Here is a 21,439-nt window from a genome sequence, read left to right as displayed (position 1 = left end):
CTTCTAAACCATTTTTCATTTGATTACAGAGAAACGTGTTTTTCGTGACCAATAAAACAAAGCAAGGAGAGGGCAACTGTTATCAAGAAATTCTCCTCAATTAACATAATAGACTTTACATCAGTGTTGCATTATTCCACAGCCAGGCTTTAGTAAGTATTTAAAGATGCAAGTGAGAGGATCTGTGTGTAGGATCTTTGACAGCAGAAAAGAAAACACATGGAGAATATTCAGTATGCAGCTCAAACATGTCAGACGGGACTTATAGGAGCTTATATGTAGAGCCCACCAGGTATCTACAAGATTACAAGCAGGCCTCATACACACAGCTGTCCATTTTAACGAGATGGTCCTCAGTAATGACAGTGTTGGCTCCAACACTGTGACACAGCTCAAACTATCCAACTGTGGTCCACTTGGCTGCTGAGCAAATGTAATGAGTGTGTCTAAAACTCCTACAGCATGCTTCACATATCCATGAGCAATACAATAAAACCTAAGCTCTTATTCATTTTACGCTATTTTTAAGAATGTAATATCTGTCACAAAGTCTCTGTCTTATTGATCTTTATTGCATTTTTACTTTCATATGACTCCATTAATAAACCCTTAAATGAAAAGGACATGTAACGAGAGTCTGGAACTTACCAGGGATTGCATATCTGTGTACTTACATTTCTCAGTTTTTGACTATTTCATGTATTTCAATGCAAGTTCAGTGAAATGTGAGCATTTGGATATCAAATGAAGGTGGCCTTTCAGTGACTGTTTTTGTATTTGCAACAATATTTGTATAACACACAGTAAAACCATAAAAATAGAGCATAAAATAGAGTTCAACACTGTTAGAGCAAAAACAAACAAACAATAAAATAATAAAACTAGTGCTTGAAACGTAAAGAAAAGAACTGTGTGAATAAAATAATAACCAGTAAAATTAAAAACAGATGTAAGGAGGAATATAAAAGAAGATGAGCAATCACTTTACTGTACAAAGAAAGAAAGAAAGAAAGAAAGAAAGAAAGAAAGAAAGAAAGAAAGAAAGAAAGAAAGAAAGAAAGAAAGAAAGAAAGAAAGAAAGAGTCTTCCTGTGAAAGAAAGTTACGAGGAGTGATTTGAGTTTGCTAAACTAAGTTAGCACTAAAGAGTCCCACAGCTGCAGGGAATGGGGGGGACTAAGGGTGCAATTAGAAAGGTAATTGAGGAATGTAGGCAGCAGCCCAGTTCACAAGTAAAGTAAATCTGTGATGTAGGTAAGTGGAAAGCCATTCAAAGTTTTAAAAGTGTTTATAAAAAGTTTAGAATCAGTTCTATAGCAAACAGATATTTGGTGTAATGTAGCAAGAAAGGAAGTGATGTGGTCGTCTCTCATCTGAGACTAAATGTAGGTGTTGGAGTTTTGGAGGATACCTGAGTAGAGAGAAAAAATAATCATAAATGATACTTTTTCTTAAGCTGAAAAAAAAGCACGCCATGGCAACTCATGTGTCAAAATAAAGCTTGGAGTCAAAGATTAGACCTCAGATTTAGATATTTTGAGCCATAGGAGGCTTTGTGATTTATTAATTCATTTCGTATGAGCTATGAAATGGGAGAATTTGTTTCTGTCAGTAACAGTCACCAGAACATATAGTTGATAGCTGGGAAATACAACAGAGGGTAAGGATTTCCAGAAACAGCACTGAAAACAACAGAACCAGTATTTCACGTAGTTTATCAGAGATTTTATATGTTGTATCAAAACAGTAACAAATTCTATAACCTTTTACCATGTATTGCACTTCATATCACTACATGCTTTTATATGTCATGTTTTTCATGCTTTAGCACTGTTATACTACTATAGTAGCTTAAAGCTGTGACACTGGGGTTCTTGCAGAGACAGATTTCTGTAAAACTGATGCAGAATGGCAGCTGTCAAATGCATCCAAAGCAAAGGGAGACACTATTCCATATTACATATAAATATTATTTCAAAAGAAAAAGATAATCACAGTAAAATTATGAAATGTCTTTCACTGTAGGCAGGAATTTTGGTTTGCTATGGTCCGTATTAGCCTGGCAGTCAGACAGATTCTGACAGCTCATGCTTCATTTGTTCTAGCATAATGAGCCTCGTCCCTCCTCTCATTGAGGCAGACTTCTAGCCGCCCTTGCAAGTGACAGGTCAGTCACAACTGTTTCTCCACTTATCTCTGGAGTCCACCGAGATGACTGACATTACTGCACGTTGTAGTCCGTGTTCTTTCCCATCGCTCAGTGCTGTGTCACACACTGATTACAGAGGCACGGTGTTGTGCACGCGTTGGTAATGCCACTTGAAAATCAAAACTGAACTCCACCCTAATTCATACTTGTGCATTTGTCTGGAGATGGTAGGCTACTTCCATATGGCCTTTGGATAGGTTTAGATACGTACTGTGTGCTCATATGCGTAACCATATGAGATCAAAGGGACGCAATCACTTCATTTTCATTCTGTCTCATGGGGCACTTATTTTGCTGACAAATGTGTGTGAACAAATTAAGTCAGTTCAGCAGGCTTTTATTTGGCGTGCCCATGTAGTAGAAGGCTTTGTGTAGAAACCTCACTAGGGAGGTTTTCTTTTTCTTTAGATTTAAAGAATGCCTCTTTATAATTTTTGACTGTGACTTCTTTAAAAACTGATACTCCATCATATTAGTCACAGAGACTGAAAGTGATCCAACATAGCTATCCATTTAACAATATTTTTTCATGTATTACTTTAAGTATGACAGGTCAGAAAGATGAAAGACAAACTTAACGTGGAGTAAGCTTGAAATTTTTGTATATCAGTGAGAGAGAGGGCTTTTTGATGCAATACAAAGGAAACTTTGAATGTGTGCTGTGTTGTGGATTAAGCTGCAAGACTGGTTTCTGTGGGCATTTTAATACTTGTCACTGATAAGCTTTGCACTTTTTGAATCTATTAAAACCCCTATTATTCTACACAGGCTAGAGCCTTGGCTCTCCATTGAGCAGCAAACAATAAGCTTCACAGTTGCCTTTTCCGCCTATGTGGGATGAGTGATTTGTATTAAAAACACAGATTTTTGTGCCACTTTCAAAGACCAAAAAATAGAGCTCCGCATTTAAACTGTGGGTCTGTGTTTAATGATGTCGCTTGATTTTAACCGTTTTTAGGGGATAGTTAGCATGAATTGGCAGCTGTTGCTGCGGTTTTTATTAAACTTCTCTTTTCTCTTAAGATCACTCTTCTCTTTTTAATGTGCACTATAGATCATAGACTGCCAGCACAGTACTGATTTTCCAAGCTATTGGAATCCTATTGTGAAAAGATTGCAGCTGGTCTCAATGGATATTTGGAAGGTAATCATTTCTGAGTAGTGAAATCTGCATAACAAATTGCATGGATTCCCAAGTTTCTGGAATAAGAAACCATGCCATTTGTTGTCTCATGGTAAAAGATGCTTTTAAACTTCATCCCATTGTTTTCTATCTATATAGTCATAGAAACAGAAAGAGAATACAATGAACTGATTCACTGTGTGTTGTCTTACAATTCAATATCATGTGTAGGTAATTTTAGTGGCCACAGAAGGGTTGCATTGGGCATATTGATTCAAAGAAACCTGACTGCTGTCGAAAAGTAAAACATTTTTCCATTAACTGCTAATGAGCAGCATCTCTGTGGTCCTCAGAGGAGCTAAATATATTCAATGTATTTTCTTCTTCTGCAGCTGGAAGGGTGTGTGTTTTTTTCAGGACTAATTACCTACTTGTAGCTGTTTCCAGATGGCTATTCTCGCCTGGCAGTTGCTCCTTAATCACATGTCACAGCTTTTTCTCTGCACTTAAAAATCAAGGTAGACGGCACGCGCTTGCTCATAAATAATAGCCTCTGGATAGATGTCAGACCCCAGTGTGATTAAATATAGCAATTCAACTTCTGTTTTCTCGAGTTTAGTTTAGGAAGTGTGTGCCAACAAAGACAAAAAGTTTCACCGTCTAATGTCAAAATGTATTTAAAAATTAGCTTTTTATATAAGTTTTGTAATTTATACCAGCTTCTTCTCTTGTAGTTTCTAACATAATTTGTAAGCTTGCTCACTTAAAAGGAAAATAAGAATCTTTTCTTAATTTTATGCTAATTTCCTCTTCATCAAGAGACAAAATATCAACCAAAAATCCAGAAAACACATTCCTCTTTTATATTATTATTATCAAAGGTCTCATTTGAAGCAAGTTTCATCTGGACCTGCATAGCGAGAGATTTACGTTTACGAAGGACATTATGGAAAAAATGTCAGATGTAGAAAATGATGAGCGTTTATATTAGAAAATGTCAAGCTGGGCAACATCACTTTGAGACCTTTTTGATGAAGTTCTCACAAAGTAATCAAACATTCTTAGTACTTTCATGTTGCTGAGTTTATTGCCTTGTAAAACCTATGCATCACTCCCTTTCTGTATATTATTAACAGTATATGCACAGCAACCTTATATCCTCAGTTTGCATCTACATATCCAAAGCTAAATTACCAACAACTCTCCAAGCCTTAAGACACCGACAGACTGTGATATTTTCAAAGTCTTATAAGTTTATTGCATTTCACACTGTGCACCTTGTATCTAAAAAAACTTAGTTGCAACATCACATTTGATAGTTAATATATATGCCTAATATGATTTGATTGGCTAGTGCATGCTCAAGAACATTTGAATAAACAGGGTGAGTAACAACAGCTTGAATAGTTAAATGTTTTTTTAACTCGACGGAAATGAAGCAAAGAAAACAACCCACATTTCAGTTCAGCAGCACATAATATTAGCCCTCTAAGTCAGAGTGTTGAAGACTGAAAGGTGAGTTCTTAATCCGTCTAGCTCCGAGAAATAAGACTTTATAATTCAATTTTATATCAAGTATAAAAAAAAATAGGTGTAATTTCAGGCTTTGTTTTCTTGGCCTTTATATTTCTGAAGATTTTTCTTTATTTTAAATATTGTGTTGTTTCTTTGGCATTTTTTTAATAAGCCAACACCACAATGGATTTTAAATCAAACAGTAGAGAATCTGCACTTCAGGTGATTTAAATGCAGACACATAGTGTTAATTTAAGGGGGTTTACAAGCATTTTTGTTCAGGAACTGCAGCGATTTAAAAAAGCCTGCAGAGTTATGAAAAAGGTCTGTGGACAGATGAAACCATGATTAACTTGTATAAAATAACAGGAAAAGAAAACAGCTCGCGATCTGAAGCATGTCGCATTATCTGTCAGACATGGTGGAGGCAACGTCATTGCATGGGCCTGTAAGCTGATAGAAGCAAAAAGACGATGTCACCGCCTTTGATTTTATCATTTTGAGTTTTAGTGTTTTAGTTAATATTTACTGGTTTAGCTTCTGTTTAGAGTTTTCTTTTCTTTTGTAGGGCGTGTTATGTTTTGTAGAGTTGGAGGTTCATTAGTATTAAATGTTTGTGTTGTGTTTTCAGATTTTCCTTGCCTCCTCAGCGCCTTGCAATCTTTGTCATGTGTTTCCCCATGTAGTTACTTCCCCCCAGTCTCATTTCACTTACCTCAAGTTTTTCTTCCCCTGTCTCATCATCTTGACTGGTTTCTGCTGTGTCTAGTTCCCCAGGTGTTTCCACTCCCTCTAATTACCTCATGTATACAGGCAGTGCTGAATTATTAGGCAAATGAGTATTTTGTCCACATCATCCTCTTCATGCATGTTGTCTTACTCCAAGCTGTATAGGCTCCAAAGCCTACTACCAATTAAGCATATTAGGTGATGTGCATCTCTGTAATGAGAAGGGGTGTGGTCTAATGACATCAACACCATATATCAGGTGTGCATAATTATTAGGCAAAATGGGTCAAAAGAAGGACTTGACAGGCTCAGAAAAGTCAAAAATAGTGAGATATCTTGCAGAGGGATGCAGCAGTCTCAAAATTGCAAAGCTTCTGAAGCGTGATCATCGAACAATCAAGCGTTTCATTCAAAATAGTCAACAGGGTCGCAAGAAGCGTGTGGAAAAACCAAGGCGCAAAATAACTGCCCATGAACTGAGAAAAGTCAAGCGTGCAGCTGCCAAGATGCCACTTGCCACCAGTTTGGCCATATTTCAGAGCTGCAACATCACTGGAGTGCCCAAAAGCACAAGGTGTGCAATACTCAGAGACATGGCCAAGGTAAGAAAGGCTGAAAGACGACCACCACTGAACAAGACACACAAGCTGAAACGTCAAGACTGGGCCAAGAAATATCTCAAGACTGGTTTTTCTAAGGTTTTATGGACTGATGAAATGAGAGTGAGTCTTGATGGGCCCGTGGCTGGATTGGTAAAGGGCAGAGAGCTCCAGTCCGACTCAGACGCCAGCAAGGTGGAGGTGGAGTACTGGTTTGGGCTGGTATCATCAAAGATGAGCTTGTGGGGCCTTTTTGGGTTGAGGATGGAGTCGAGCTCAACTCCCAGTCCCACTGCCAGTTTCTGGAAGACACCTTCTTCAAGCAGTGGTACAGGAAGAAGTCTGCATCCTTCAAGAAAAACACGATTTTCATGCAGGACAATGCTCCATCACACGCGTCCAAGTACTCCACAGCGTGGCTGGCAAGAAAGGGTATAAAAGAAGAAAAACTAATGACATGGCCTCCTTGTTCACCTGATCTGAACCCCATTGAGAACCTGTGGTCCATCATCAAATGTGAGATTTACAAGGAAGGAAAACAGTACACCTCTCTGTACAGTGTCTGGGAGGCTGTGGTTGCTGCTGCACGCAATGTTGATGGTGAACAGATCAAAACACTGACAGAATCCATGGATGGCAGGCTTTTGAGTGTCCTTGCAAAGAAAGGTGGCTATATTGGTCGCTGATATGTTTTTGTTTTGTTTTTGAATGTCAGAAATGTATATTTGTGAATGTGGAGATGTTATATTGGTTTCACTGGTAAAAATAAATAATTGAAATGGGTATATATTTGTTTTTTGTTAAGTTGCCTAATAATTATGCACAGTAATAGTCACCTGCACACACAGATATCCCCCTAAAATAGCTAAAACTAAAAACAAACTAAAAACTACTTCCAAAAACATTCAGCTTTGATATTAATGCATTTTTTGGGTTCATTGAGAACATGGTTGTTGTTCAATAATAAAATTATTCCTCAAAAATACAACTTGCCTAATAATTCTGCACTCCCTGTATATTTAGCCTCGATCTCTGTTCAGACCTTGGCAGAGTGTCTGTTTGTCATTACTGTGTTCATTCGCTCATGTGCTTCATGCTTCTGGTTAAGAGTATGGATGTTGCAACTTTTGTACATGAGCTTTTAAACTAGTTAAAGGTTAGTTTTCATTTACCTTCGAGTCCTGCATTTACAGTATCTCACAAAAGGGACTACATAAATATTTTGTTATATCTTTTCATGGGACAACACTGAAGATATGACACTTTGATACAATGTAATGTAGTCAGTGTACAGCTTGTATAACAGAGTAAATTTGCCGTCACCTCAAAATAACTCAATTGAGTTCAGTAACTCAATATGGTTGAAGTGTGGAGACATGCTTGGGCAGTCAAGTACTTTTACACTCAGTTTATTTAGCAAGGCACTGGTCTTTTTGGGGGTGTGTTTGGGGTTGTTATCATGTTGGAATACTGTCCTATGACCCTGTTTCTGAAGGGTTGGGACCATGCTCTGCTTGAGTATGTCACAGTACATGTTGGCATTCATGGTTACCTCCTTTAACTGTAGCTCTCAGGTACCAGCAGCAGTCATGCAGCCCAAAACAATGACATCCCACCACCATGCTTGACTGTAGGCAAGACACACTTGTACTCCTCACTTGGATGCCGCCACAAACCCCAAATAGGTTTGTCTTGGTCTCATCAGACCACAGGTAATCCAGGGCCTTAGTCTGCTTGTCTACAGCAAACTGTTTGTGGGCTTTCTTGTGCATTATCTTCAGAGAAGTTCTTCTGGGACGATAGCCATTTGATGTAGTGTGTGGCGTGTGGTCTGAGCACTGACAGGCTGACCCTCCACGCCTCCAACCTCTGCAGCAATGCTGGCAGCACTCAAAATAATGAAAAAGGCTCATGGTTTATGTTCCATCTCCTAGTAAATTACACAAGAACTGTGATAACACAAGAACAAGCTTAGACCCTCCCTCAGGCTACTGGCCTGTATGAAAAACATCTTTCAGGTTATGGTTATTTTTTAGAACAATTCCCTTTGCTTTTTTGACATATTTGAGATTTTGTTATTCCAAAAATGCTTTCTCTATAATGGAAATCACATCACATCAAGGCAATGCATTAACCTTTTGATGGATATCCATTCAAAAAGTCCCATTTTCTGAAATGTAGTCATCTACAATGCACAAGGTGATTCTTCAGTCTCTGAACCTTGGCTGAAAGGTTTGCGGGATCCAGCTCCAGGAACACTTCTTGAAGTACCTCGAAGCAATATTTGAGATTGTTGGTTTATTTCAGATCCACAGCATAGACTAGTCCCAACAGATAGCAACAGGCTCTGCTGAGATCCCGAGATTACCGAGAACAGTTATGCCCTCAATAACGATCCCTACATCACAAGGTTTGAGTGACCCATCTTGGTTCTCCAGCACGTAAATCTTCATCACCTCCTCAGCCAAAGCCTCAACACAGACATCATCAGCATCCTCCTATAGACATAAGGAACTAGAGTAAGCTTACTTTTATTCCACATATTTTAAGACATGGACACAAAAAGGCTGTTTTCACATAAAATCTGAAGCTACGAATTTGAAGACTGAGATCCTAAATTTTAAGCAATTTGAAGTAAATGCTGTTCTCTGATATACTTCATAGCTTTAGTTTTTTCGCTGGATAAGTTCTTTTGGAATAAGTGGGGGACGTCCAGCAGCGATACACAACATGATACAAAAAGTTACTTAATGTTTCCTTAATAGCTGGTGAAGGGTTTCAGTCATCCAATTCATGGTGATCCTAGTAGTTTGAGTGAAGGAAACTAGACTTCTTTAGTTCCTTGAAGATGTTTCGCTTCTCATCTGAGGAGCTTTTTTTGCATATCTACTGGACTGAGGAGTCCAGTTTCCTCCTCTCAAACCTACTACAAAATGTTAATGCTGCAGTGATGACATTTTCATATCTGTCATGTTCTTAAATATATCCGCAACATTGATGGGCAAGTCTAAAGCAACATAGAGATTGGTAGTGCAATAACACCATCTATTTGTCCGTTATTCAATGTGTCAGACCGACTGATCTTTGGATTATTAAATCCAAATATATATATATATATATTAGGGGTGCAACGATACACAAAATTCACGGTTCGGTTCGGTTCGATACTTTGGTGTCACGGTTCGATATTTTTTCGATACAAAAAAATGTTCATGCCTTTTTAATTTGTCATTTATTAAAATTATAAATATATATTTTAACTCAAAAGTACAGTTTTTAAATTTAACCCTAACCCTTGTGCGTGTTTTTTATTTTGACAGCGAATGCGCACCTGCGGACCACTTATGTGCAGCCCTGGTTATTTAGCTCGTCATATCGCAGCCACAGAAATTATTTTGTCCATGAAACCATAAAGCTGCACTTTCTTTTTGCCTTATAGTCTGATTTGTCATAACTTCTCCGTTTTGTGGTAAGCTTTTCTTTGGCTGTCACTTCTTCACCCTGACCTGTCTTATTTGGCTCAGCAGAACTAAAATATATATCTGTCTGTGAAGGTTCTCAGTCATCCAGGTCATCGTAGTCAAATATAAATCCTGCTGCTTTTACACACGCACTCACATAAGCTCAGCGATTCTCTGCGCGATCAACCTCTCACATGTTTAAGCTGCGGGAGATTTCACTTGTCATGTTTGCATAGTAAGCTAACGATTAATAAGACGATGTCAGAGGAATTGGTGCGCAAATTATCATCACTCACAGATCAGTGCTGTCGCTCTCTATACACAGTTCCGCGATTGCAAAGTGAAAGCAAAAAAACAAGCGCAAATTCAAACGCGACTTCAATATGTCACATATTGACAGTGGCTCACCGATGCCAATGACATAATTACCCAGCTACATTTCCGAAAGAATGCAAAAGCATTGACATATATTTTTCCTTCCTACAATAGCCCGACGGGCAGGGAAGAGATAGATTTTGGTAGCCCGACTGAAAAAAATCGCTAGCTCCGGACGTCGGGCTAGCGATATTGCAAGCCCTGTATCTGATTGAGGAATCACTCATCTTTGGAAAAGAGAGTTTATTACAGAGAAATGTCTCTTTCCAAAATAAAAGCTATACTATCCGCTTCTTCTGGGCTATATTCTCAGCAACATATTAAACAGCTGTCTAAATGACTCGGCTAAAGTTAGTAGCATGCTTGCTTTTTTTTGTCTGCTTCCACTTGTCTTTGCACTAGGATGATGTCGGCGTAAATGTGCAGTCATATTCATTGTGTTCCCACTAGTGCTTTCAGGTTAATCTCGTTGAAATGACCTTAACGCCACAACACGGCAAATCTCCGTTAACGAGCTACCGCCGATCGCCCCGTGCATGGGGCTAGACGGCCAACACGTTAACGAGCTAACTGCGCTAACACACTAGTTCCCACCCATGTAATTGAGCATTGCATGGCACATCCAACATACTGTATTACTTTAGTCCATGACTCACTTACCTTCAGGGTCATACGTCACATGAAAACCAAAATAATTCCAAACGCCAGATCTGAATGAGGGTGGGGGAGGTCCATGTTGTAAGGAGAGCTTAACTTCTGTCTCGCTAGCTTGCCCTGCGCTCTTCCTTCTGACGATGCTGTCTGTGTTGAGCGCTCAGTGAATCTGCGTTCGACTACTCCGCCTAGGCTGCACTGTCGACCCTAGGCGGAGTAGTCAAATGCAGATTCACTGAGCGCTCAACACAGACAGCATCGTCAGAAGGAAAGTTGATAAGATAAATTACAAATTTTGTATTGTTCGATACATATGCGTACCGAACCGAAAGCACTGTATCGAACGGTTCAATATCGATACGAATATCGTTGCACCCCTAATAAATATATAAATATATATATATATATATATATATATACATATATATACACATATATACACACACATATATATATATATATATATATATATGTGTGTATATATATGTATATATATGTATGTGTATATATATGTATATGTATATATATATATATATATACATACATATATATCAGACAGTCAATCTGTCTGATAACAGAAATAGCTCTAACTTCTGCCTACCAGCTGACTTTATAGTCAAAGTCAAAGTCAACTTTATTTGTCGATTCTGCCACATGTACAGGACATACAGAGAATAGAAATTGCGTTACTCTCAATCCCTAGATAAATAGCAAATGAACATTTAAATATATTTAAATATAAAAGTGATTAAAAATGCAAGTAAAATAATTAAAAAGTAAAAATTTAAATAAATACAATTTTACATATAACAAGAAAGCTATACAATATACAATATAATGGGTAAGTGACATTGAGTGTAAACCAGGCAGAGTAGTGCAAATAGGCAAATAGTGCAAATGGAGATTTAGTAATGTACGGTAAGAGAAAGTGTAACAACAAAGTCTTATGAGGTAATGGCAGTCCAATGCTCCACAAAGTGACTGGTAACTGGTGCAGGCCAGTGAGTGAGTCAGAGAGTGTGTGTGTTTGTGTGTGTGTGACAGAGTTCAGTGAGACCGTGGAGGAGAGAGGGGAGAGGGGGCAGAATCGGGAGGGAGTTAAGCTTCCTGACAGCCTGATGGATGAAGCTGTCCTTCAGCCTGCTGGTCCTGGCCTGGAGACTCCGCAGTCTCCTCCCCGACGGCAGCAGCTTGAAGAAGCTTTGCATTGGGTGCGTGGGATCAGCCGCTATGCAAAGGGCTTTTTTAGTGAGACGGGTGCTGTAAATGTCCTAGAGGGAGGGGAGAGAGACACCAATGATCCTCTCTGCAGCTCTCACTATGAACGGTTTTATTCAGTGAGTTGTTCTTTGATTCTTTCCCATCTAAAATGCATTAGGTTCAAAGATTTCTCAGAATGAGTGTCTTCAGCATTATTGTTAAAGGCAAAGGTAAACACTGCTACATTTACAACTAATTTTTAAATAGAGTCTACATATAAATTCTGCATTTTGCTCTAAAACCACAAAATGCACAACTACACAGCCAAAGGGACATATTGAGCATTCACATGTGAGATCTGCGCTCCTATCGATGAATATTTTTAGAGTGTTGTAGAAGCAACAGCTCAGCCGAACATTCTGTCACTAAAAATCAAAAAAAAAAAAAAATCAAAAAGGTTTTAGCATATTCAGTCGATGAAAAGAACTGGAGCCAATCTGCCAAAAGCTCTTCCAAAGCGACTGAAGAGCTGAAATTTGAAAAAGCCAATCGAGTGTCAGCACCACAGAACAATAAGCAGCGTCGCTCTCTGAGGTGCTTCATTGTGTTGTCGTACTTAAACTGATTTAAAGTCCAGTATGCTAAAGTCTACTGTTATAGAGGCACAGTGAAACCAGCATGAAGACACATTGGCTCTGTCAGGAAAACCAAACCAAAAAAAAACTTAGTAATCTAATTTATTCTGTTACCCAGAGAGTCACAGCTTGTTCATATATAACCGTGGCATGCCATAACATCCAAATGACGTTTTGCTGTAATCTTGTGGATTTATGGTCTGCAATGTGCTGTGTAAGGAAATGAAAAAACAGAAAGAGATGAGGATCTGTTTTTTTTTTTAGGCAATACTTATCTCTTTTCTTTGGCAATGTTGTGACACCACAACAGGATGTTTGAAATTAGAGTTTGCCCGGTCGGATGAGTTTGATTAGTTGAAGCAATTTGTGTGCGTTAGAAACTCACATATTCACTCGTGCTCCATAAAGACTTAGTGACGAGATGCAAATTATGGAAACACTGCATTTAGACTTTTTGTCAGAAAGTTCATGGCAAGCTGTTTGGGTTGCATTTTAGATGAATTGTTGTTAAATAAAAATATTGTGGTGTAATATATCATGTGTTGTTGGAGCAGACTGTTTTTGTGTGTGTGCATCCTGATGTGTAAAACCTAAAAATTGAAAGATGATTCTTTTGCACTTGTTTTCTTCTTTATCCTGGCGTTGTTCCCGCTGGTGCAGGGTCCGCTCTTCGGCAAAGGTTTCTCCATTTGGTTCTGTCCAAGGCGTCCTCAGGTGATGCGTTGATAGTCTTAATGTCCTTCTTTATTTTGTCCATCCACCGTTTCTTCGGTCTGCCTCGAGGCCAGCATCCTTCTGGGTCAATCATCATTGCCATTTTTGCTACAGAGTTCTCATCGCTTCGAATCACGTGTCCATACCACCTCAGGCAGGACTGGAGCATCTTTTCCTTAATTGGGGCTACACCTAGTCGTTTCCGTATGTCTTTGTTTGTAACACGGTCCCGTCTTGTAATTTCCAGGCTCCATCGGAGCACGCGCATCTCCATGGTGTTTAGGGCCTGTTCATGTGTGGTCAATGCAGGCCAACATGCAGAACCATACAGGGCTACTGGGCGGACCACTGCTTTGTAGATTTTTCCCTTGAGTCGATCTGGCATTCTTCTGTCGCAAAAGACACCAGTGACCTGTCGCCATTTTAACCAGGCTGCATTTATTCGTGCTCGGACATCGGAGGTTATATTTCCATCGTAGCTGATGACTGAGCCCAAGTAGCGGAACTCTTCTGTCTTCTTCAACTCTTCGTGGTCAATTATGATGGTGCCATCAGTTTGGGGGCCTCCTTCCAGGTATTCGGTCTTTTTCGTATTAAGCCGCATGCCATATTCATCGAGCCGGGTCTTCCAGAGTTGCGTCGTCGTTTGGGTCTCTTCTCTGTCTTTGCTGGCAAGGAAAATATCATCGGCAAAGAGGAGAGACCATGGATGAGGTAACTGGAGGTTGGCCGTGATGGTATCCATACATAGAATGAAGAGGAGGGGTGACAGAGCTGACCCTTGGTGGACCCCAGCACAGGTCCACAAATTTTCAGTTATCTGTCTTTATTTGCAAATGAATGTCCATAGATATGAATGACATGGATTATTGATAAACCTTAAACCACAGACTGACATTAAAGAGGTATGCAAGGTTTGGCAGATTTTCACGTTCATCTTTAGAAGCTCTGGGTGTAATTCACACACACTCTGAAGTGGCAGCAAGCATATGATTTCCTGACTGCAAAATCATACCAGTCATAATTACTTTCTGGAATTTGATTATCATTCATTTGTGTGTATGTGTAGTTTTGTAGTTTTGCGTGCGTATGTACTTGTACTCAAGAGGGAAAGCAAAACCTCCTCTGACATGAAGAAGTAAACAGTGCATTAAGGATGTCGTCAGCAAAAACATCCTGCTAAAGTTATTTATTGAAATACAGATAATTTAAAACTATTTGTCAAGGAAATCAAATTAGTGAGCAAACTTTAATAATCTGATGTTAACGTTATTAATTATAGCAGTGATCAGTCATTCATCTTCCCATTGTTGCCATGGAAACTAAGCCAAATTGTCTCTTCCCCACACTTGTTCTGTATGTTCATTACCTCATATCTTGTACAAACAAATGCAGGGGAGTCTTTTCATGAATCAGCTGTTTTTTGTTTTCTTTTTTTTTTGAGGGGGCGGGAGGAAAAAATAACATTCTTCTGGATCTGCCAAATAGTGAGTGAAAGATATCATTCTAGAGCATACTGTATACTGCATGAAAAAAGGGGAGCCCAGAAAACTCAAAAATAGCTGATGATGATGGTTCAGTTCCTGGCTGCTGTTCCAGTCTTCATGTCAAAGTATCTTCAAGCAAGATACTGAACATCAAGTTGCTCCCCAGTGCATCCATCAGAGTTTGAATGTGTGTGTGAATGCTTGATGGAGAGCATGTATGGAAATAATGTGCTTGTATCAATGTGTGTGACAGGTGAATGAGACAAGTTGTACAAAGCACTCTGAGAGCTCAAGTAGAGTAGAAAAGCACTTATAATTAACCACTGTATAATGAAAGCTCTATCACTTTACGTGGGCAAAACTAGGTTATTCATGTTGCTATAGTTGCGTTTAAGGAATGCTATTTAAACATAGGTGTGTTATATTATACTGTTGAATGAAATTTTGAGTATATTTCAACTCCTACTAAATTTCCTATTTTGAAATTTGATTAAAATATATGTAATTGTCACTTAAAGTGTCACTTAAAAGCCTAAAGTTTTAAAGATTGAACTTGTCAGTTCACAGCGGCTGTTAGCTTGCTGAAATGATTGCAACATCACGTCACAGTTCATCTTCTCTTAACTAGATGCATACCTGGAGCTGTTATTGAGTAAAATGAATGTTATGATCTTTACAGATTATTCATAAGATGATGCGATCATCGTATCATGCAATTCATGATGCAACCATGAACCAATGATCAGGCCTGTCATTAAAACCTTTTGTTTTTTTGTTTGAACTGTGCCCCAACAATTGAAGTGTTATCTGTGGCTTTGGCAGTCTGCTTTTGTAGTAGTCTTCTGTGTAACTCAGAAATCGTTGCTATACAGCTTTGAAAAAACCTATTAGTTCAACTATAAGATGATGTTTTTATTTCTGAATAAATCTGAAAATGTTTACTGAGATCAACAATTGCTAGTTGTTTTACAGTGTACTTACTATACCATGATTGTAAGGTCTGCAGAGTTTTTCTTACTTTCTCCTGCTCAGGGTTTTTCTTTTGCATTCTTTCTTTTCACACATAAACAAACAGAATTATCCAGTGCCGCATGGTGGTCCAGTATCATTATACACATTAATTTACTACATCTAATGTATATATAAAATCACACTGCTCACCACACTAGAAATTTAGTTAAACTAGCTGACATCCAAGGCAACAAAAATGATAAAACATTAATCAGATAAGCGGGTATAGCAAGAGGAGAAGAGATGAAGAGATAAAGTTGAAAGGAAGTGACAAATTTCTACCCAGCAAAGCAGTGAGTTGTGACATTAAAGGGTATGTCAAAGTCATCAGGTCATCTTGAATAGACTCAATACATGGACAGAAGACAAAATAACAGTGTTAAAGTTTTGAAGCCATACCTTGCGATACATCAGTGAGGCAGGTGCTACAGCTCCCTCGACCATCCTTTTCCTCTAAAATGGGAATAAAATCATGATCGGTATCACTATATGTAGCAACAGTCTGTGACACTTTGCATTCATAATTCATAATTGTGAGAAGGGAGTAGTGCACTCTACATCATATGGATAATACTATGGATAGTATGGATAATGTGTATAATTTGGGGAGATTTTGAAAGTGTCGTGTAATGCATCTATTACAAAACACAGACGGCTAATCAGATAAAATTGTAAATTTGTAAATTAATTCAGGAATTATTTTTACACTAAAATGGACTTATTTGTCCAGTATTTGTATGCAAAAGGCACCGCAGCCACTCAGTACAGGTGTATTAATGGATAACTAAGGCAGAATTTTATGTATGAATGAATGGCGGTCAGAGTGTGCCACATGAATTAATCTCAGTGATTGCACAGTACAACAGCACCGACAGTGATTTCCTACCGAGCTCTGCCTGAATGTAGCAGCACACTTTCACAGTGTAATTGGAGTCTTATCAAACTGTAGCTATTTTAGGCCTCAACCTAACAAACACAGTAGTGCACCTTTCTATCATGGATTCAGTCACTTAGACACAAACAGTGTGTCTAAGTGAGTGACTGCAATGCACAGTGGACTAAATGTAATGCCCTCTTTTAACCCGTTAATGCCTATTGTATCATATTTGATACAAACTGTTTTTGTGAGTTTATTAAACTTCAACATCATCAGTGTGATTGATTTTTTTCCAGTGAAAATGCCAGATGTAGCAGATATGATACAAATTAAAATTCATATATGCAAATTAATATCTAGTTTGTTTGTTTTTATTGTCGGACGCTTCAATAAACATTCAATTTTTTTCCAGTTTAGTGTAAATTTGCTGCAGTTAAGAAAGAAAGTAAGTGTACTTTATTGATCCCTGTGGGGAAATTCCTCTCTGCATTTAACCCATTCACTCATTGAAGCAGTGGGCAGCCATTGGGCGCCCGGGGAGCAGTGTGTAGAGACGGTACCTTGCTTAGGGGTACCTCAGGGTGGCTGTTCAGGGGAACCGAACCCCCGACCTTGCAATCAGGGGCCACCACTCTACCTACTGAGCTATCCCTGCCCTAATAAATCACCCTTAAGTCAAGTATTTGATTTACTTTGCTGTCTTAATTTCATTAGGTGATTTTCACCTGTGAGACTAATTTCCTGCCATACTTCTCTGGCTCGAGGCATTAGACTGAGCTTCATGCAAGTAGATGTTGCATACATAACATCACACATGGCTGATTTTACTCCCCTTATTTTTCTAGGCAAGATGGGATTAAAAGATCTGTGTTTTTCCATGGAAAGAAATTGCAGAGAAATGATTAAATTAAAAAACAAAAAGGTAGAATCTACAGAAATTTGAATAAGTCTTTGGGAAATACAAAAATATTAGTGCAAATATATTATAAATCTGTACACAGTATCACCGTGATAGAAAGGCCATTTGCAGCCCACTTAGCAAACTGACAGATCTGAGTGTTTCCAGTCAGCTTTCCCAGAAGCTTTTTGCCCTTTTGACAGTGAATGGTGTCGACTGTAATCAGATAGTTACAGTAGATTTGTCTCTGTCTCATCTGTTGAACTGCCTGTCTTTTTCTCTCTCTCTTTCTTCCTCTGTCACTCTCTAATCAATAGAAACATTGTTTCGGCTGTCCACAGAATCCAAGAAGCAAATTGTTTCTGCCAGACAGAAACAAATAGTCTTTTGCATGCACGAGGCCACAGAAAAAAGTCACACTCTTTCTGTGGAATGTGTGGAAACGCACAAATGCATACAGTAAACACACACCGTTTGAGCAGACGCTGGCAGACGGACTGCCCACATTGTTTGTCCGTAACCTTTAATCTTTTGTTCCCAAGGAGGCAGAGAAGGTCAGACCTCATGATACGAGACATAACGAGTTGACTGTAATCTTCTTCTATTGTGCTTCTGTTTCACGTGAAAATGAACAGGTAAAGCGAACATGGACTTTGGATGTTGCTCGATGTTCTGCCTCTGAATGCTTTTTGAGCAACAGGATACCTGTTGGATTACTTTATAGGATGAATGGCCTGTGATGACACAACAAAGGTTAGAACTTTTAGGTAGGATATAAATACTACTTAATAAAACATGTTAATTGTTTTAAAGTTATGTGACAACCAAAAACTGGTCGTTTGTGCCAGTGATGATCTGTGTGTGTCATATTAAAGACGATGGAGCCACATTTGCATTATTTTTTCAGCATTGTTGTGTCTCATAAGCCAATTAAAACCTCTAAATTAATAAAAGACTAAAACTTTGCTGGGCTACAGCTGTTTTCAGTAGTTTTACATGTGCACATTGCAGATGAAACAATTTGTCCTGACTGAATAACAGAAATAATAACCTGCTTCGGTTATTTAGAGGATCTCCTGAATATTCTCCATATGCATGAACGTTACAGCCCAAAATAACGTTACATAGAAGCATGCAGATGTAGACGGAGAAACGTAGATTGCCACTAAGAGGTTAAAAGGAGGGAGGTCATTGATGGTGTTTGGCCAGACACTGATAGGTCACCGCTCAGTGGTGTGCTCTCTGCGGCTCTCATCCGTGAAGTAACGGATCTCCGCCTCCGAGATGCATTGATTTGAGTTTGTTGTTCGGCTGTGCCAGCAAAGCAGGAGACGTCACCGGATTTGTTTTACCTGTAAGCATGGAGGATCGTCTGTGAAGTTATCCTCTCAGCCTGGCTGCGTGTGTGTCTGACAGCCGAGTGCACGGATAAGTTTGTGGAAGTCGGCGACGGAGAATCACAAAAGGTAAAGTCAGACCTTGATGAAACATGTCACACTTTCTGTTGTCGGTGGATTGTCGAGGTTGGCTGTATCGTTACCTGCTTCGAGGATCATTGAGAGGTCTAACAAGCGGAATAAGAAACAACGCGCGTCAATAATTTACAACTTCTGTCGAGTTTTTATTGAATAAACCGAGTAAACAGATCGCTGATTACCCCGCAGGGACGACGCGCCGTAATTCGGAATGAATGCAGACTATATTTCCCACATGGCTGTGAGAAGACAACGAGTCTAATCATGATCATCACAATAATACACTTGCTGTTCCTGTCCAGTTTGCCACTCGCTCTCGGAGACAGAGGCTGTTTGTGAGAAAGTTATAAAACTGGATGTTGTCGCATCCAACGAATCCAGTGAAGAGAAATAGGCCACCCAGTACTTTTTAACTGTAATAATATTAGTTATAGCCACAGAGCAGGGATGCGGGTTCGATCCCCGGCTCGCATCATCTCAGACTCCATCTTGCCATCCAAATTGTAAACTTTTTGTTGCCAGATGTATAGAAGTAAAATATGACCATTCTTACGTTTTTAGCCATTTTTATCGTGTTTCATAAAGAGATTGCCTTGTTATTAAGTTCGCCTCACACTTCAATTATAAACCTCAACTCTCACCTTGGTCTTACTGTGTACTTACAGCAATGTCTTTACGCGTGCATTAAACCCACAAATCACTTAACTGACCTTATTTATATGTGTATAGGAAACAAGAAGCTATAACAAAGCTTTGTACACTCTCCCTTCATTTCCATTTTTCAGTTCTCACTGATTTGCTCATCAGTAAGGACAGACTACCCTATTTGTTCTTTCACCTTTTTCACTGACCACATAATCTTTTCTAGAGCTGTCCAAAGTTGGATTTTGTAAGGTTCAGTAAAGACCGGGTGTCTTCCTAGTTCACCTTTTTGTGTCCTTGCGATCTTTTTTTTCTTTTTCTTTTTTAAACTAAAGCATTTTAGCCAGTAGCTGGAAATGTAGTTTGTGTGCTTATTTTGGTTACAATCATTTGCCACGGAGTGCTATGGTGTTAGTCATTTATTTTATATAAAGTAAGTTGGTCCGAGTGAAGTAATTAATACTGTTTCTTCATTCTTTTGGTGATCTGCGGCTACCCTTTGAGAGGGATCGTGTGAAGTCCAGTGTTCACGTAGAAGTTGCATATAACATTAATATTACAACAGTGAGTGGTTGGTGCTACACTGAGGTCTTTGAGAGGAAAACAATTCTTATGTGAGCATTGAATATCATGTGGTGGTGACTTAAAGGATATAGATCCTTATTTGGTATGTTTTATAATGTGACCATGATTGTCCAGCTGTTTGAGAGGACATGTCTGCTGTGCCGCATGTGCGCATCACCACAGCATGTGTTTAAAAAAAGTCTTCAGGGGGCCTAAAGCTCAGTGTGCACAGCAGAATATTTTTCACTCAGAGTGTGTGTGTGTGTGTGTGTGTGTGTGTGTGTGTGTGTGTGTGTGTGTGTGTTGGATAAAATCTGTAAAACTAAGTCTCCCAAAGGAACAGTTCAGACTGATTTCTTAAACAAACTCTAACAAAAACGATTGTTTCTGGTCACTTTAAACCTTCAGCTCCTAGCTGTGGGAGTCAGGTATCAAAGTGTAGCACAAAAATTGGTATCCTTCCAAAAACCTACTTATTTGTAGTACACTGCATATATAGCACTTGTGAAGTAAAACCGCTAAAACATTTAGTTTTTTTAGAAACTGTTACAATTTTCTCAAAATTACCTCAGACAGACTGTAATGGATTTTGTTCCTTTGTCATTCAAAACGTGAATTTTGGTCAGCTTTGGGAGAGTCATGTTGCTATCCACAGCTGTCCTTTCTTATGTTTAGCGCACAGCAGGAAATAATCTGCGTAAGATGGGTTTATGATACTACTGTGTGGTTTAGGCAAGGAAGCAGCAGAAATAAAGACTGCAGGAAGAGCGACATGACAGACTTTGTTTTAGGGAACTTACTGAACTAAGTTAGTTATCATTTGGCTGTAAATTGTTGCTGTAATACTGCTAAATGCCTGTAAGTGATATGCTTAGTAGCTGTCTCTACCTTGAATCACTGGTGTTCTCTGAGGGCAAGCAAGTCAAGCAAATAGACATCAGTTAAAACATACCAAAGTGAAAGTGATCTCTCTTCTTAGATCTCAAACAGCCTTCGTCTAATTCATTGTTTGGTTCCATCTTGTATATTACTTCCATCTTGTGGCCTCGCTTGGCTATCGCTGGAAACTAGCTTGATATGAATCCATTGGAATCTATGGTTTCTTTCGTTTTCGTAGATGAATGTGTTTTCACCTTCTTTGAACATCTTGTTGTTTTTGATCGTCTGGATAAACCTCAGGTCTTTGATGGGACTGTCTCTACCTCTGCTTTCACTGCACCTTGTGTGTGTGTGTGTGTGTGTACTCCAAGGGGCTTTTTTGTAATTCCAAAA

The 21,439-nt window shown here is 38.9% G+C and overlaps 2 protein-coding genes across 4 annotated transcripts in view; one reads left to right on the top strand and one right to left on the bottom strand.

The window, feature by feature from the left end:
• gramd1bb (GRAM domain containing 1Bb) overlaps nucleotides 1-21,439 on the top strand; it is a 118,107-nt gene that overhangs the window by 5,536 nt on the left and 91,132 nt on the right. The gene's annotated exons all lie outside the window — the stretch shown is intronic.
• Nucleotides 13,131-14,000, bottom strand: LOC147314354 (uncharacterized). The gene has a single exon (XM_086260377.1). The coding sequence runs from the start codon at nucleotides 13,956-13,958 to the stop codon at nucleotides 13,131-13,133; it is 828 nt and encodes a 275-aa protein (XP_086116503.1). The 5' UTR covers nucleotides 13,959-14,000.

This window comes from Aulonocara sp. 'chitande type north' Nkhata Bay, linkage group LG14, assembly GCF_057382095.1.
Source record: "Aulonocara sp. 'chitande type north' Nkhata Bay isolate Kocher_YH1m ecotype deep benthic linkage group LG14, A_spYH_male_GT1.1, whole genome shotgun sequence".
Lineage (NCBI taxonomy): Eukaryota > Metazoa > Chordata > Actinopteri > Cichliformes > Cichlidae > Aulonocara > Aulonocara sp. 'chitande type north' Nkhata Bay.
This window is presented reverse-complemented; position numbering and strand designations above follow the sequence as displayed.

Coding starts and splice junctions, on each gene's coding strand:
- LOC147314354 (XM_086260377.1), bottom strand. CDS start 13,958: ATGGATACCATCACGGCCAACCTCCAGTTACCTCATCCATGGTCTCTC.